Source organism: Lycorma delicatula, chromosome 8 (genome assembly GCF_047948215.1).
Source record: "Lycorma delicatula isolate Av1 chromosome 8, ASM4794821v1, whole genome shotgun sequence".
Taxonomy (NCBI): domain Eukaryota; kingdom Metazoa; phylum Arthropoda; class Insecta; order Hemiptera; family Fulgoridae; genus Lycorma; species Lycorma delicatula.
In genome coordinates this window covers 131,905,644-131,920,428 of record NC_134462.1, presented here as the reverse complement: position 1 = coordinate 131,920,428, position 14,785 = coordinate 131,905,644, and the positions used below count along the sequence as shown (strand labels likewise).

Sequence of the window (14,785 nt, the reverse complement as noted above, 5' to 3'; positions counted from 1 at the left end):
TTTTGAATAATATTTTTCGCTGGTGCTCCCTTTTCAAATTTCTCCCTGAACTTTCACAGACACGCAACATGAGATTTCATCTCTAAATAAGTTTCCATCATGAATACATGTTCTACAAAATTTATTTGCACTTTAACAACCAACAACACATGATTTCTGCAATCTTGTTCAAAATCCAATGCTTGACAATACTCAAACGTGCAAGCAATAATCAGTCTTTTCCACTCCACCTCCAGTCATACCAATATTCATATTATTTTACCCAATTCACACCGACATGTGCATTTAGGTTAGACTATTGGTTGATGGGGTCTGTTTTAAGTTGAATATCCTGTACATAATTTATTATCTGGTTAGTTTTTTTTTTAATTTTAGTAGTTTAATTTTAATTGACATTAATTTTTTTGTTGTAATTGGTGTTATTGCAGGCATTGGTACATCTTGTGGATTTATACTCAAAAGAGTTTTATTTAATGAATACAATTATTTTAATGCTATAGATTTATAAGTCTTGAGTAATTGACGATTGCTTTCCAGTTTATGATGTCAATTTTATGCTGCTAGTTTTATGTATTAATAATTTATTTTTGTAGAATAACATTAAAAAGAATTGAAAATTAAAAGCGGATGTGTATTTTTTTTATCGTAAGTTTTATAGAATTTTTTTAAACGAAAATTCAATCATAATATTGATTATACGAATTATAATCTTGTTTTTGTTTATAGCAGGGATAAATAAAAATTTTATTAACTGATGTTCCTTGGAGCATTCGTTCTCAAAGTGGGCACTGACGCCCCCCTTGTGGGTGCTGGAGGCCTTCAAGGGGTTGGTAGAATGCCCAAAGAAAACTGTGGGCTTTCGGCGGTCTGGGAAGGCGGTAGCTGATTAAAAGAAAAGGCAAAAATTATGTTTTTCTGATATTTCAGACTAAAAGTAAATACCTACTACACTAGTACAAAAAATTAAAGGACACTTTTATTTTATGGTAGAAAATGATTGTATTCAAACTACTTTTAACTTTGCAACTAAGAGGCATAGACAGACGAATAAAAAAGAGTTAAAGCTTGAGTACTCTACTTTTTGACAGTATACTTCAGATTTCAAAAATCATCAAATTAAGACAAAAGATCAGTGAGAAGAAAAGTTTTAAAATTTTGAAAGACTTTCTTCTTGTTTGATCGAGCGTTAGGGGGAACAAACTTTTTCAGTAAACTCCATTAAAATTGTTTAAAAGCTTAAAACGTTAGCTTTAATTTCATTTTTTTATGTCTCTGTAATTTTCCTGAACCAAAAGAGTCCACTTTAAAGACCGCTTTTGTCTTTAATGCTTCATATCTCCCAATCTAAGCAACATATTGATACAAATAAATGTGGAAATTAAACGGTTTTGATCTAGCTGATCTAACTTTAACGACAAATTGTAAGATCTTTAATGTAGCGTTGCAGGTTTTGGCTTTTATTCATTTTGAGCTGAAATATTGAAATCTTTAAAGATTGAGACTGCAACATGTATCATCTGTTCTCAGTTTAACCCAAGATCATGTTACAGTTTCAATCATTAAAGATCTCAGTATCTCATCACAAACTGAACAAAATTCAAAAACTGCAACACTACATTAAAGACCTCACAATTTGTCATTAAAGCTAGATCAAAACCCTTTAATTTCCATATTTATTTGTATCAATATGTTGCTTAGATCAGGAGATATGCAGCATTAAAGACAATAGTGGCCTTTAAAGTGGAACAAAAAAATTAATTAAAGCTAAAGTTTTAAGCTTTCAAACAATTTTAATGCAGTTTACTGAAAAAAATTTAGTTTCCCCCATGCAGTTGATCAAACAATGAAAAATTTTCAAATTTTTAAAACGTTTCTTTTCACTGATTTTTTTTTTTTAATTTGATGAATTTTGAAATCTGAAGTGGATTGTTAAAAGTAGAGTATTCAAGCTTTAATTTATCTTTTTATTCATCTCTCTAAGCCTCTTGGTTGCAAAGTTAAAACAGTTTGAATACAATCATTTTTTATCATAATACGTATGCCTCCCTTTACTTTTTTGTAGTAGTAGTAGTAGTAGTAGTATGAAATAGAAAAAAAGATTTATATTCTTTGTTATATAGTCACTTTACTAACGCAAGTTCGAACTTTCTTTGTTCTGTGTAGCAGTCACCAAATGTGTCATTTTGCAACTATTATATACAAAGAATTATCAGTAGCAGATTTTTTTAAAGTCAATCTTTTACTCATGTATTTTGTGAAGTCAAAACCACGACAGAAGCAAAATAGAAGAAATGACAGTACTGTGCGGAATATATTAAATACGGATTTATTGAAAATCCCACAAATCCATCATTGCCAATATGCCTTTTTTGACAAAAAACTTTTTCAAATAAAGCGATGAAGCCTTCAAGGGCACAAGATCATTTTAATAAAATGCACTCAAATAAGAAAGGAAAAGATGTGGCCTGTTTTCAAGACCTGGAAAAGAAGTATGAAGCTCAGCCAACTATATCAAAACTTTTTTCGGCAGTTTCCAAGCAAGACGATGACTGACTTCAAGCTTTGTACAGTATCTCATTGTTAATTGCTAAAACAGGCAAAAACCACACACTACTGGGGAAGATTTAATTTTACTGGCAGTAAAAGAAGTAATAACCACTGTGCTCCATAAACCAGCAGCAGATATTATCGAAAAAATTCCTTTGAGCAATAATTCTGTGCAAAGATGAATTCATGAGATGGCTGAAAACATTGAAGAATCATTATGCAATCATCTGAAGACTTGCCAATTTTCATTTCAGTTGGATGAGTCCACTTAACTAACTAATGAAGCATTTTTGTTGTCATATGTGAGGTTTATCAAAGATTAGAAAATGCCAAGAACTATTATTTGCTAGAATTTTAGAGACAGATACAAAAGGAGAAAGCATGTATAATACCTTGGAAACATTTTGTGACGAAAAGGAAATTCTTTTGAAGAATATTATGTCAATTGCTACTGATGGCGATCTGGCTATGATAGGGTATCACAAAGCCTTTATAGCGTACTTAAAAAATGAAGTTCCAGACATGCTAGCTATGCAGTCATTCATTGCCAACATTTAGTTATGAGAAATCTGTGTGACCGCCTGCATATATCACTGCAATATATTATCAGAGCACGTAATAAAATCAGAAGCGACTCATTAAATGACAGATTATTTAGTCAGCTTTGTGTTGCTAATGATGAAGATTTCAACCACTTGCTGCTTCACACAGAGTGCGCTGGCTATCAAAAGGTACTTGTCTGACTCAATTTTACAATCTCTTTGACTCTGTGATAGGGTTCCTGGAAAACAAAGACACAGAGTTGCACGACAACCTCATTACATCAAAGATTGATATTGAGTATTTGGCAGACCTATATAAATTGTTTATTGATGTTAATCTCCAGCTTCAAAGCGACAGCTTGAACTTGATTAATGTAAAAATGTCATTGCTGCTTTGATAGCTAAACTGCTATTACATTAGAGAAATATTGTAAGACATGAATTTAATAACTTCCCTAATTTATCAGCAGTATCCTTCAACGATGACCTGCTTGTTTACTGCCAATACTTGGAGAACCTCTATGGTGATTTCAGAGAAAGATTCCAGGACATTTTAAATGTGGACATACCAATCTGGGTGTTGTATTCTTTTTCAGATGTAGATTGTTTATTGGTTTATGTTACACATATTTATAATAGGTCAACATATTCCAGTAAAAATACCGTCTTTGAAATTTAAACAGCGTACTAAAAATATAGCTACCTCTTGTCTTCTGATGTTTTTAAGGGAATAGTTCCTACTTTGGAGTCGCTGTATTTATTAGAATTCATGATTTAAACAAAATAATATTGAAATGCTTATATCTGTTAAATTTTATAGATGTCTCACTCTGATTAAAATAATGATAAAAAGTTCATATAAATGTTGGATGTTTGGTCTGGAGATTGCTATTTATAGTTATGGTTAGTCAAAAACATTTTTCCCTTTTTAGTCCCCAAAGTTAAAAAAATACATGGTATACCATTTTCGACAACATCATTTTTAAAGCTGAATCTTTAATTTTGAATGTAATTTTATACAAAAAAAATCTTGATAGAATACTGGGCATTGAACACTTTTGAAGAAATCTTCATGATTATCCTTAAAAATATAAGTTTATCATGCTTTTGGGGAAAAAGTTATAAAAATTATGGAAAAAAAAAATGCTATAAATTTTATTTATTTTTGAATAATTCATATTTAAAAAAAAAAATACAATAAATGTGCCACTAGAGAAAATAAGTTATATTTTCAATAAAATCAATAATACAGAATTACATTAATAGTTGTATTTGTATGCAGTAATTGTATTATCTCTAATTAGTATAGTATTGCATTATTTTGTTTCTAGGGGCACTTGAAAGATAGTGATATTAATAAATGGAATATGTTGAATATTATTTCACAATGGGATATTAATGCTTGTTTGTTGTTATGTTTGAATGTGTTGTTATACTGTAATGGCTTTTGGAGATAAGTTAATTTTCATAATACAAATTGAATTTGATTAATTAGTAATTTTATAAATATGCATTAGGGATTTCATATAGCTTAAATTGTTCCTTGTTTTTTAAAACTACAACCAGTAATTTTTACAATTAACAACCAGTAATGGTCAGTAAAAAAGGTAATGGGTTAGATAAAACAAGAATAATTGGTTAGGTAAAATAAAAGCATACTTACATCATTTCATAAATGAGGAATACCTTAAATTCCTCATGTATGTGTTTAAAACAAATGTTATGTATATACAGATATTCATTTTGTTTATGTTTACTGTAAATGCTAATGTGACAATAAAAGTGAGGAATTTCATAGCTGATTTCCCGACAAAAAGGGAGAGGATCATTTACGGTAACAACACAATAATGAAGAAATGGTCATGAATAAGTTTAGTCCTTGGTTTCAGCAAAATCCAGTTACTAGTGCTTTAAGATTATCTATGTTTGCAAACTACATATAAGAGCAATTGAAATGTAATGAATAGTGCTACATAACGGGTGAACAAAAAATGCCATACTAAGTAACAAGTGCTTATAGTTTCCTTTTTTTTTAGGTGAGGTGAGGAATACCATTTATGTACGCCCCAAAGGGACAATGTTGGACTCGCAACAGGTTCTGCAAGATGTTATTAATGGTTTATGTATGCCTGTGTCCTATCGAATAAACATAACCACCTCACCTACATCCCTCCTGGGGCCAGAACTGTAATTAAGCATAATTCAGACCAGAGATCTCAGCACATAGGATCTCCCACTTGCCCTGACAGTCACTTTCCCACTTTCTTTGACAGGTGGAGTCACTCTCCTGATGCCAGTATTCTTGTTCTGCAACTTATCTTCGGAAGGTGTCATTACCCCAGTCAGTCCCTCTCTCCCCCTGTATATGTATGCAAGAATCTTGCAGACATAGGTACTAAGTCTGCCCGTCGGTAAGGCAAAGACCAGGGACTTTGCTTCTTCGGCTACTTTGTCAATGACAGATAATGTAGATACTAACACTTAGTGTTAGTATCAGTGTTACTGCTTCCTCCTGTATTGTGTCATAATAAACTGTATGTCTTCTGGTTTGACTTGGGTGGAATCCCTTTCCAAAAGTGTTGATTCATCCTTGGCTACATCCCCTGCATGCAACTCCTGGACTCCATGTCCAGACAGGACAATCACCATATCCCATCTGATGTCCCAGAAATGAACTATGTCCTCTTCAAAACCTTTCAGGGTTTTGCTGTAAGGAGGATGTGGCAACACTTTCCAACCCAACTTCTCAAGCGGTTCTCCTGTTATCTGAGCGATGTGAGGGTGTGTGTTGTCATGCAAGAGAATCACACTTTTTGAGAAAGCTCCCTAATGTTTTCACAAGTCTCACATTCTGTTGGAGCATGTTGGTACTCATTGTTCACGGTATGTTGTTCTAAATAGTCACTAAAACTTGGGCCTTGCGAGTTCCAGAAGACCGTACTAGCTGACACATGAGTTTTGAATTTTTTTTGGTGGGTGAATCCAGATGTTTACACTCAAGACTTTGCCATTTGGATTTGAGCTCAAATGGTGTATCCACATGTAGAAAGTCCTTCTGCTTCAAACTGTTGTTTGAGTTCAGAACAAATGTGAATCTGGGTGTCTTTATGGGCTTGATTCAACTGTCTTGGAACCCATCTTGAACACTATGTGATAATTCAGCACGTCATGAATGATTGATTACGTGTGGTTCCAACACTAATATTACACGAACTAGTAAGTTGGGAAATTTTGTCTCGCCTGTCTTTGCGAGTAAGATCATTTATACGATTTTGCAGTGTGGTAGTCAAAATTTCAACTGGTCTTCCAGAGTGATGGAGATCAGTCACACTTGTTTCATCCAAATTAAACTGTTTCTGTGGTTTAAACACTTTTCATTATACTGTTTTAACATTTTTGAGTAAATTTCCGCTGGTTTCACATCTGATGGCAAAAATCATATCACTAAACATTGCTCCTCCAGCATACACATTTCAAGCATAGCTCATGTTCTGAAATCAACAAAAGAGGTATGTTTAGATAATTATGATTAAATGTGTTTCCAAGGTTGCCTACTTGACCCTCAAAAACTTTCATTATCATTGAATGAACCGTTTTTTCTATACATCTTCATGTCTCGTTAATTATTGAACGTCCCTCATAATTAATTAAATTCTGTAGTAATTTAATGTTTGTTTCATATTATTTTGGTACAAATATCAGTAACTGATTATGGCACAATATTGTATTTAGTCTAATCTTTCTGTTGTTATTGAACATACAACAATAAAAAATTTGATAATCTAAAATCATAAATTAACTGTATAGGTTGTGTTTGTGAAGGTGCGACACTGCATTACTTTACCTTTTGAAGCCAAAAAAGCTGGACATTTTTTGATTGGTCAAAACTTGAAAACAAAGTATTTCTGAATATTATTATATTTATTGAATTTTCAAATCAGTAGAATATGGTAGAGTAAACTTTGGCAGAAGTTTCCTGGAATATTCTATATAAATAAATTATGTGTGTTAAAGAAATTTATTTATTGTTAAATACAGAGTATGTTGCGTAACTTTAATATTTGCTTGTATAAATTTCTCTTTTTTCCAAATTACTATGAGGGCTATTTTTTTTTCAACTTCCGATTGTGATTCTAAGTAATTAATAGGTGGGAGCCAGGTTCCGCACGTTATGGGATTGTGCCGGCCGCCGCTCTGCCACAACCTCTGCCATTGCCGGCTCCATTGCATTGGTCTGAGTCGAGTTGAATGTGGCCGCTATGATTGATGTTCTCGCCAATTGTGAGATGCAAAGTTTGATACATTTTCTGCAAGCAGAAGGATGTAGCACTGAGAAATCCATCACAGAATGAGTCTAGTGTATGGTGAAAACTTTATGAGTAATGGTAGTGTACGGTAATGATGTAGGAATGTAAAGAAGGGTGAACAGATGTCAATGACAAACGTGAGCAAGGATGCAAGTTTGTCCTACTGTACGCCTTTTGAGTATGTTGATGTTTTTGTCTGTGACAACGAAGATTTACAATAGGAACTTTCTGCAGAAATTTCAAGGTCTTCTCTGCACACAATTGTGACCAAAGACATAGGATATCAGAAACTGTGTGCACGTTGGGACTCAAAAATGTTGAGTGATGAACACAAAATGCAGCAAATGGCATCAGCCTTAATGTTTCTTACGCATTATGATAATGAGGGGGAAGAGTTTATTGTTACTGGTGATGAGATTTGAATCCAGTATGACAATCCAGAAACCAAAGAACACTAAGCAGTGAATGCACATTTCTTCTCCAAACAAGCTGAAAAAGTTCAAACAGACACTTTAGCAACAGGAAAACAATAGCTACAGTTTTTTGGGAACATGAAGGTGTCTTGTATGTGGATTTTATGGAGCAGAGGACAGCAATAACGAAGGAAGTTTGCTGTGAATCTTTATGTCACCTCTGCAGAGCGATCTAGAACAAAGAAGAGGCATGCTTTTGTCCAGCGTGGTTTTGATCCACAATGCACAACTACACTGTGCCAACGTGATGCAAGACCTCAAACTATTCAAGTAGTAAGTCTTTGACCAACCAACCATATAGTCCAAACCTAGCACCTAGTGATTTTCTCCTCTTTTGAGAATTGAAGACATGGTTGGACAGACAACACTTTGCCAACAATGAAGAACTTCAGGAGGCTGTCAAGGATATACCTTACCTCACTGGCTTTGAAGAGGGCATCGGAAAGCTGGCATTACGATACAATAAATGCCTCAATCTTTTTGGCAATTAGGTAAAAAAATAACTTAGATGCTACTCAACTTTTAATAATAAAATCATTTTTATGTCAATGTGTCCTTTTTTTATAGCTCATCAAATATTGAAAAAAAAAACAGCCCTCGTATTAATGAGAAAAAGGAATTATTGTTGTAGATTAAAGTATTTTTATAAGTATTGTTTTCTGGGAATAAACAGCTTATAAAAGTTGAATGATTTTTATCAATATATTATTTCATGCTATATTTTCCCTGACTTCTACAACATTATTGCGTCATATAATAGCCTTGCTTTTTTGTATATAGTTAACTAGTTCATTGTATGAAATGATTACTTTACTGAAGTGTTTTTTTTATGTTTTGTTTTTAATTCTTATAGTGCCGAATTCTGTGATAAAAACATAGAAGGTTTACCAATAGGTGATGGTGCTATGTTAATTCTTGATGGAGCTGGAACAGCAGGAATTCAAGAAATTACTCGTGCATTTTTTGCTAGTCCTAATGTTTGTCCATCACTTATTTCTCATCAGTGGGTACAAAATCATTACCGATGGATTACTTGGAAATTAGCTTCAATGGAACGCAGTTTTCCTACTACTTTTACCAACGTGTCAGTTCTTTTATTTTAGTTATAAAAAAATAGATTAGTTCTCACTAGTTTATGGTTTTGTTTTTATTTATATTTATGATGAATGTAGTCAAAAATTTTGCATAGGATTGACTCAGTTATGTAGCTCTGATTGATGGCCACAACTTTAAAAAAAAAGAGCGTTAAATATAAATACTGATAAAAATTTGTCAATCATATCATTATAAAAACTTTTTATGAAGTTAAAAGTATATTTTGTGACATGGAAGTTCTTCCATTGATAAAAGTTATGTCAGCTCAATAATACAATGACACCAAATTAACATATTTAACAATGTAGAACTGAGTCAAATGATGTACATTTTAGGACAGACACAATACTTGTTTTAAATATGGTACACATCTGTAGAGGTTTATCCACAAGTGTTTGCAACATCTGAAGTGTGGAGGTTCAGCTAAGAATCAAAAGTACACTTCTTTTACTTTTGTTTTAATTTATTAGCTATCTTTTAAGTTGGTGTAGGTATTACAAAATATTAAATAAATATTTGAATTATACTGTTACATTTTCTGCCTAATAATTTGCTTAATATTTTTGATGCGATCAATTATTTGTATATACTTATATTTTTATTGAAGTGTATCATAAAATTTATTCTTAGCTATTTGTAAAACGTGGATTATTGTATTTGTAAATTTTCTGAAAAGAATAAGTGGAAAATAAAATAGAAATTGTTAGGTGGTAATTGGTTCAGTTGTCCATCTTGTACTCAACTGTTATGTGTAGTTGTTAATACAACTTTCTTGTAAAGATATATTTTGCAACTGGTGCAGTATTGGTAATTACTGTTGCTTGACGTACTTGTTAATAGTGTAACAGCTAGAGAAGCTTCCAGAAAGAATAAAAGAGTGAAAATAAAGAAAGAAGAACCTAGATAGAACAACAAAGGGATTCATTCTAGAAAAGGATTTATAGAAAAGCGTAGAAGGCTTGAACAATAAAAATTATGCTTGAACAATCAAAAAGGATGGTTGGGTACTGTTACTGTAGGTTAGGAGATATAACCCACCAGGGTTGGTCTAGTGGTGAATGCGTCTTCCCAAATCAGCTGATTTGGAAGTCAAGAGTTCCAGCATTCAAGTCCTAGTAAAGGCAGTTACTTTTATACAGATTTGAATACTAGATCGTGGATACCAGTGTTCTTTGGTGGTTGGGTTTCAATTAACCACACATCTCAGGAGTGGTTGAACTGAGACTGTACAAGACTACACTTCATTTACACTCATACATATCATCCTCATTCATCCTCTGAAGTAATACCTGAACAGTAATTCCCAGAGGCTAAACGGGAAAAAGAAAGAAAAGGTTGAGATATATAAATATTGCCGGAGACCAGCAAAGGACAGTTAGTTGTTTTTTTTTTCAAATTCTAGTTCAGTGCAGTATGTGATAAAAGTGATAGCAATAAGTTTTTGGTAACAAGTGAAGAGTGGATCATGAGTATTCCATTTTGGACAGGGGGTGGAAACAATGAAGCTGGTGGGTGAGTTATCTGTGAACAGGAGTGAAAGTGACAGTATTCTATTCAATCATAAAGAGTGGGTAGTTCTTTTGTAAACAGTAAACATAAATAATACTTGTAGAAAATGAATTGTAGATTTTTCTATTGTTATCTTATTGTTAATACAATATTAGTTTCTGCCAACCATTATAAAGTTTTTAGTACATTGGACTATATTTTGGTATTTATAATTTGTTATTAAATTAATTTTTTTTTTAAATTTAAATTGCTATTTTATATACTATATCCTAGATGGGGAGTCTTGTTCTTTAAACTTTGGCGATTGGCGTCTCCATGGGCCGAGCCACTCCATCTTTTCTTCCTGCTACACATTGAGCTGCAGGACACTACACTATACACTTAGGCTACACCCAGAACACTACACAAGTTACAACATACACCCTTACACAACTACACAACATCCTACACTATCTCTTCTTACACTTATTCTTGGTGGTGTTATAACACCTTATGAAACGCAACCATAACCCAAGGTGGAAACTGTCATGCCAATGACAGTTGGATGACTATGTAATGAGTCTCAAACGATATCCTCTGGACACCTGGGTGAACCCAGTTGTATTTAGCTGTAGCTCTAGTACACATGTATTCTGCTGGAGTGGTCCTTTCAATCACCACTGCTTGGAACTGCATGGAAATCCCAAACAATAATCTTTTGTTGGTTGTTGGTCCACCTAAAAAACCAACAAACTGGTAAGTTAATAGAGACTTTGATTGATGTTGTCAACGAAAGATCTGCCTGAAATCGCACAAGTATTGTCACCGCAGTCGGTTACATCTGTGCAGAGGATTATGAGAAGTGAGAATGGTATTGTTGTTCCAATATCCGTGATAGTTCTTACCTTTTCAAGTCCAGCTGTTCCTGACCACATAAAAATTGGTTACCTTTTGGTCCATGTGTGATCATATTAACCAAATCCCAGATGCTGCTTCCATTGTCAGCATTTTGTTCACATAAAAATTTGTTTGCCCAAAGGAACAAGTTTATGCTCATTGCGACTGTGCTGGACATGATGACATCACATGCACTGAGGCAGAAAAACTGTAAAAATTGTAAAAACCCACACTTGAGATTTATAGAAGCAAGATCATGAGAATGCCCTATTTATAAAGAAGAAAAATCAGTTTTGAAAATCTCTATTGAGCAGAATGTGTCCTTTCTTTGGTACGTCGACAATACAGAAATTCACTCAGCATGAGGAATCCTGTTCAACCTGGAATTAGTTTTGTAATTAAATAAATTAAAATTGAATTAGTTTTTGCCTCAAATAATTTACAAAATGAGAAAAAATGCACATCGTGTAATGAACTAACCAAATTGGTAGAGGGTTTGTCAGAACAAGTAAAATTCCATGCGGCCGTGATTACAGCATTGAGTACTGGCAAAAAGATAATTTCTACCAGAAAAACTGATGTTAGTTTATCTACATCCACATCTGTTGTTACACCGACAACTAAAGTTGCTGCTCCATCAATTGCACAACAAATAACCAAACAAACATCTATATTCCTGCTTCATCAATTATGTAGCGAACAACCAAGATCCCCGTGAAGGGATCAAACAAAACATCATTGCCTGGAACAACATCCTGTCCCCCCAGGCTTCCAAGTCCCCTCCATTATCTTGAAACTTTTATGACGATATGGTGGCGGAGGAAGTGCCTGAAGAAGCAGAACTTTTTGGATTTTAATACTTTTAAAATCAAAAAAAGAAACACCAGATAGTATTTGATAAATTATTGCACGCAAAGGTTTTATGTATTATGTGAAAAACTATATCTATGGCTACAAATATTTTTCACAGGAATGTTTGCGGTCTCCGTTCTTGCCATGTCGATATTGAAATCCTACTAAAGGAAGAAAATCTTGTAATACTGTGTCTGCAGTATCCATCCTCCATCCTCAGGATGATGTGTCCTTTGGTGGATACATTTGCTAAATATGCAACTATCAAACTGAGGGCAGAAAACAAGAAGGTGTGGCTGTTTTCCTAAAGGAAGTAGTGTTAGATATACTGCAGATACCACTGCATTCAAATATCACTGTAGTCTTGGTGAAGATAATGGCACCATTTAAAATGAATATCTGCAACTTATACCTTCTAATTCTGATGTCAGTGAGGATGATCTGTCCAGTCTGATTTTCCAGATTCCTGAACTTTCCCTAATAATTGGCAATTTCAATACCCACCATCATTGTTGGTGTTCATCGTCATGTTCTTTTAGGAAAGGATAATTGATCAACTGAGACAGAACTAGATCACTGCTTATTGAAAGACGGATTGTGCACTTTTGTATCACCTTCATCAGGTACATCTGTGTGTATGGATCTGTTTTGTTTATCATCACTATTTCCACGCCTTCACTGGCACGTCTCCAAAAACATTTTTGGAAGCGATCACAGATTGGTTATTATCTCACTTGGTGATAGTGATTTGCCTCAGAGTCAGCTACTCAGATGGCTGGTTGGAAAGGCAGACTGGAATGGGTGCAAAGATTCGTTTAGCCAATATGATGAAAGTGGTGATGCGATCCACCAACTTTCTGTGGAAAATCTAGACGGCCTTCTGTTCCTTGGTGGAACAATGAATGCATGAGGGCCTATGACAGAAATGCTGTGCATCTATTGCGATGCGAGGGCTGTATGCTGTTGAATGTTTCGGTGTGGTAAGCAGAAATCATGGTGAAACTATGTTGAGACCATTTCTCGTACAACTCTCTCATTGGTTGTTTGGAGAGAAGTATGGGCCATATGTGGATAAGAACACTCTCCACCATCAATTAGACTAGTAAGCAACAGCAATCCTGGTTACTACACAAATTGATGTGACGAACACGTTTGGTTGTTCATTTAGATCAGTTTCACTAACATCATCCTACCGCCCTGAGTTTATGAGGTATAAGTTGCAGTTAGAAAGTGTGCATATTATTGCATCAGAGATTCACAAAGTGAGGTAAACATTCCCTTTTCTCTTGATGAGCTATGGTATGCGTTGAAAAATTTCCATGACACTTCCCCTGGAAATGATAATATTAGGTTCAGTCTGTTCTCTTACTTGCCAATTAGTGCATTATGACATTCTTTGTCTACTTGCAATAAAATATTCTCTGAGGTGTTTTCAAATTCCTGGTCAGAAGCATTGGTCATCCTCGCACCAAATCATGGTAAAGATAAATCATGCCCTTCTAGATATCCATCAAGGATATCCTATATCCTTGACCAGTTCCCTGTGCAAGTTGATGGAACATTGGTAAGCTGTCGCCTAGTGTAATACCTTGAGAGAAACACCCTAATTGCTTCGGAAAAATGTGGTTTCCACCTAGGTAGATCGACTGTTGATCATATATAGTTGCCCTGGAATCTATCAAAACCCCTTCCTACTTTGCCAATGTCTGGTTGCGGTATTTTTTGATATGCAAAAGGCGTATGACACAGCTTGGAGGAGAGGAATTGTAAATAAACTACATGAATGGGGTATACAAGGAAATCTCTTTGCATTTATCAGGAGTTTCCTCAGCAGTTGGTCCTTTCGAGTTCAAGTTGGAACAATGATATCCAAAAGTTTCACACTAGAAAATGGAGTACCACAGGGAAGTGTCCTAAGCTTACCTTATTTGCATTAGCCATAAATAATATAACAAACTGCTTCTGTTATTTATTTGTTGATGATTTCTCAATTTATGTAACATCTAGAACTTTAGCTGTTAGTGAGAGACTGCTCCAAAATACAATCACCCATTTAGAATTTTTTTTTTTTAAACAACTGGATTCATGATTTCTCTGCAGAAAAAGAAGTGCATCTGCTTTTCATGCTTGAGGTAAGATACAGACCCTCAAGTGTTTTTAAATGGTGATCCAGTTGAAGCATGGACACTGGGCAGATTTTTGGGAATGTGGTTTGACCAAAGACTGACATGTGTAACACATTAAAAAAAGTTAAAATATTTAAAAATATTGGACAAGCTGTTAGTTTTTATCTAATACACGATGGGGAGCTGGTCAGTATGCATGTGCTTCTACCAAGTTTGTTTGTTTGAGCTCGAGTGTCTACTGTGCAAGTTCTAGGCTGTGTGGGCTATTCGTCCGCTTGGTCCACTGCTCTTAGAATGCTAGGTTCGGTCCATCATTCATTTATCTGTCTTGCTACAGGTACTTTTCGTCAAGCCCTGTGGTAAGTATGCAGGTGGAAAGTAGTAAGCAATCTCTTTATAATAGACGGGATTTGCACTTATGTAACTTGTATTAAAGCGCAATGAAATCATTCAATGTT

The 14,785-nt window shown here is 34.3% G+C and overlaps 1 protein-coding gene across 1 annotated transcript in view; it reads left to right on the top strand.

Moving 5' to 3' along the window:
- Positions 1 to 14,785, top strand: part of LOC142328580 (uncharacterized) — a 72,239-nt gene that overhangs the window by 21,161 nt on the left and 36,293 nt on the right. The window contains exon 6 of the mRNA XM_075372347.1: positions 8,723 to 8,953. Within this exon, the coding sequence (XP_075228462.1) occupies positions 8,723 to 8,953 (231 nt within the window). The remainder of the gene's footprint in view (positions 1 to 8,722; positions 8,954 to 14,785) is intronic.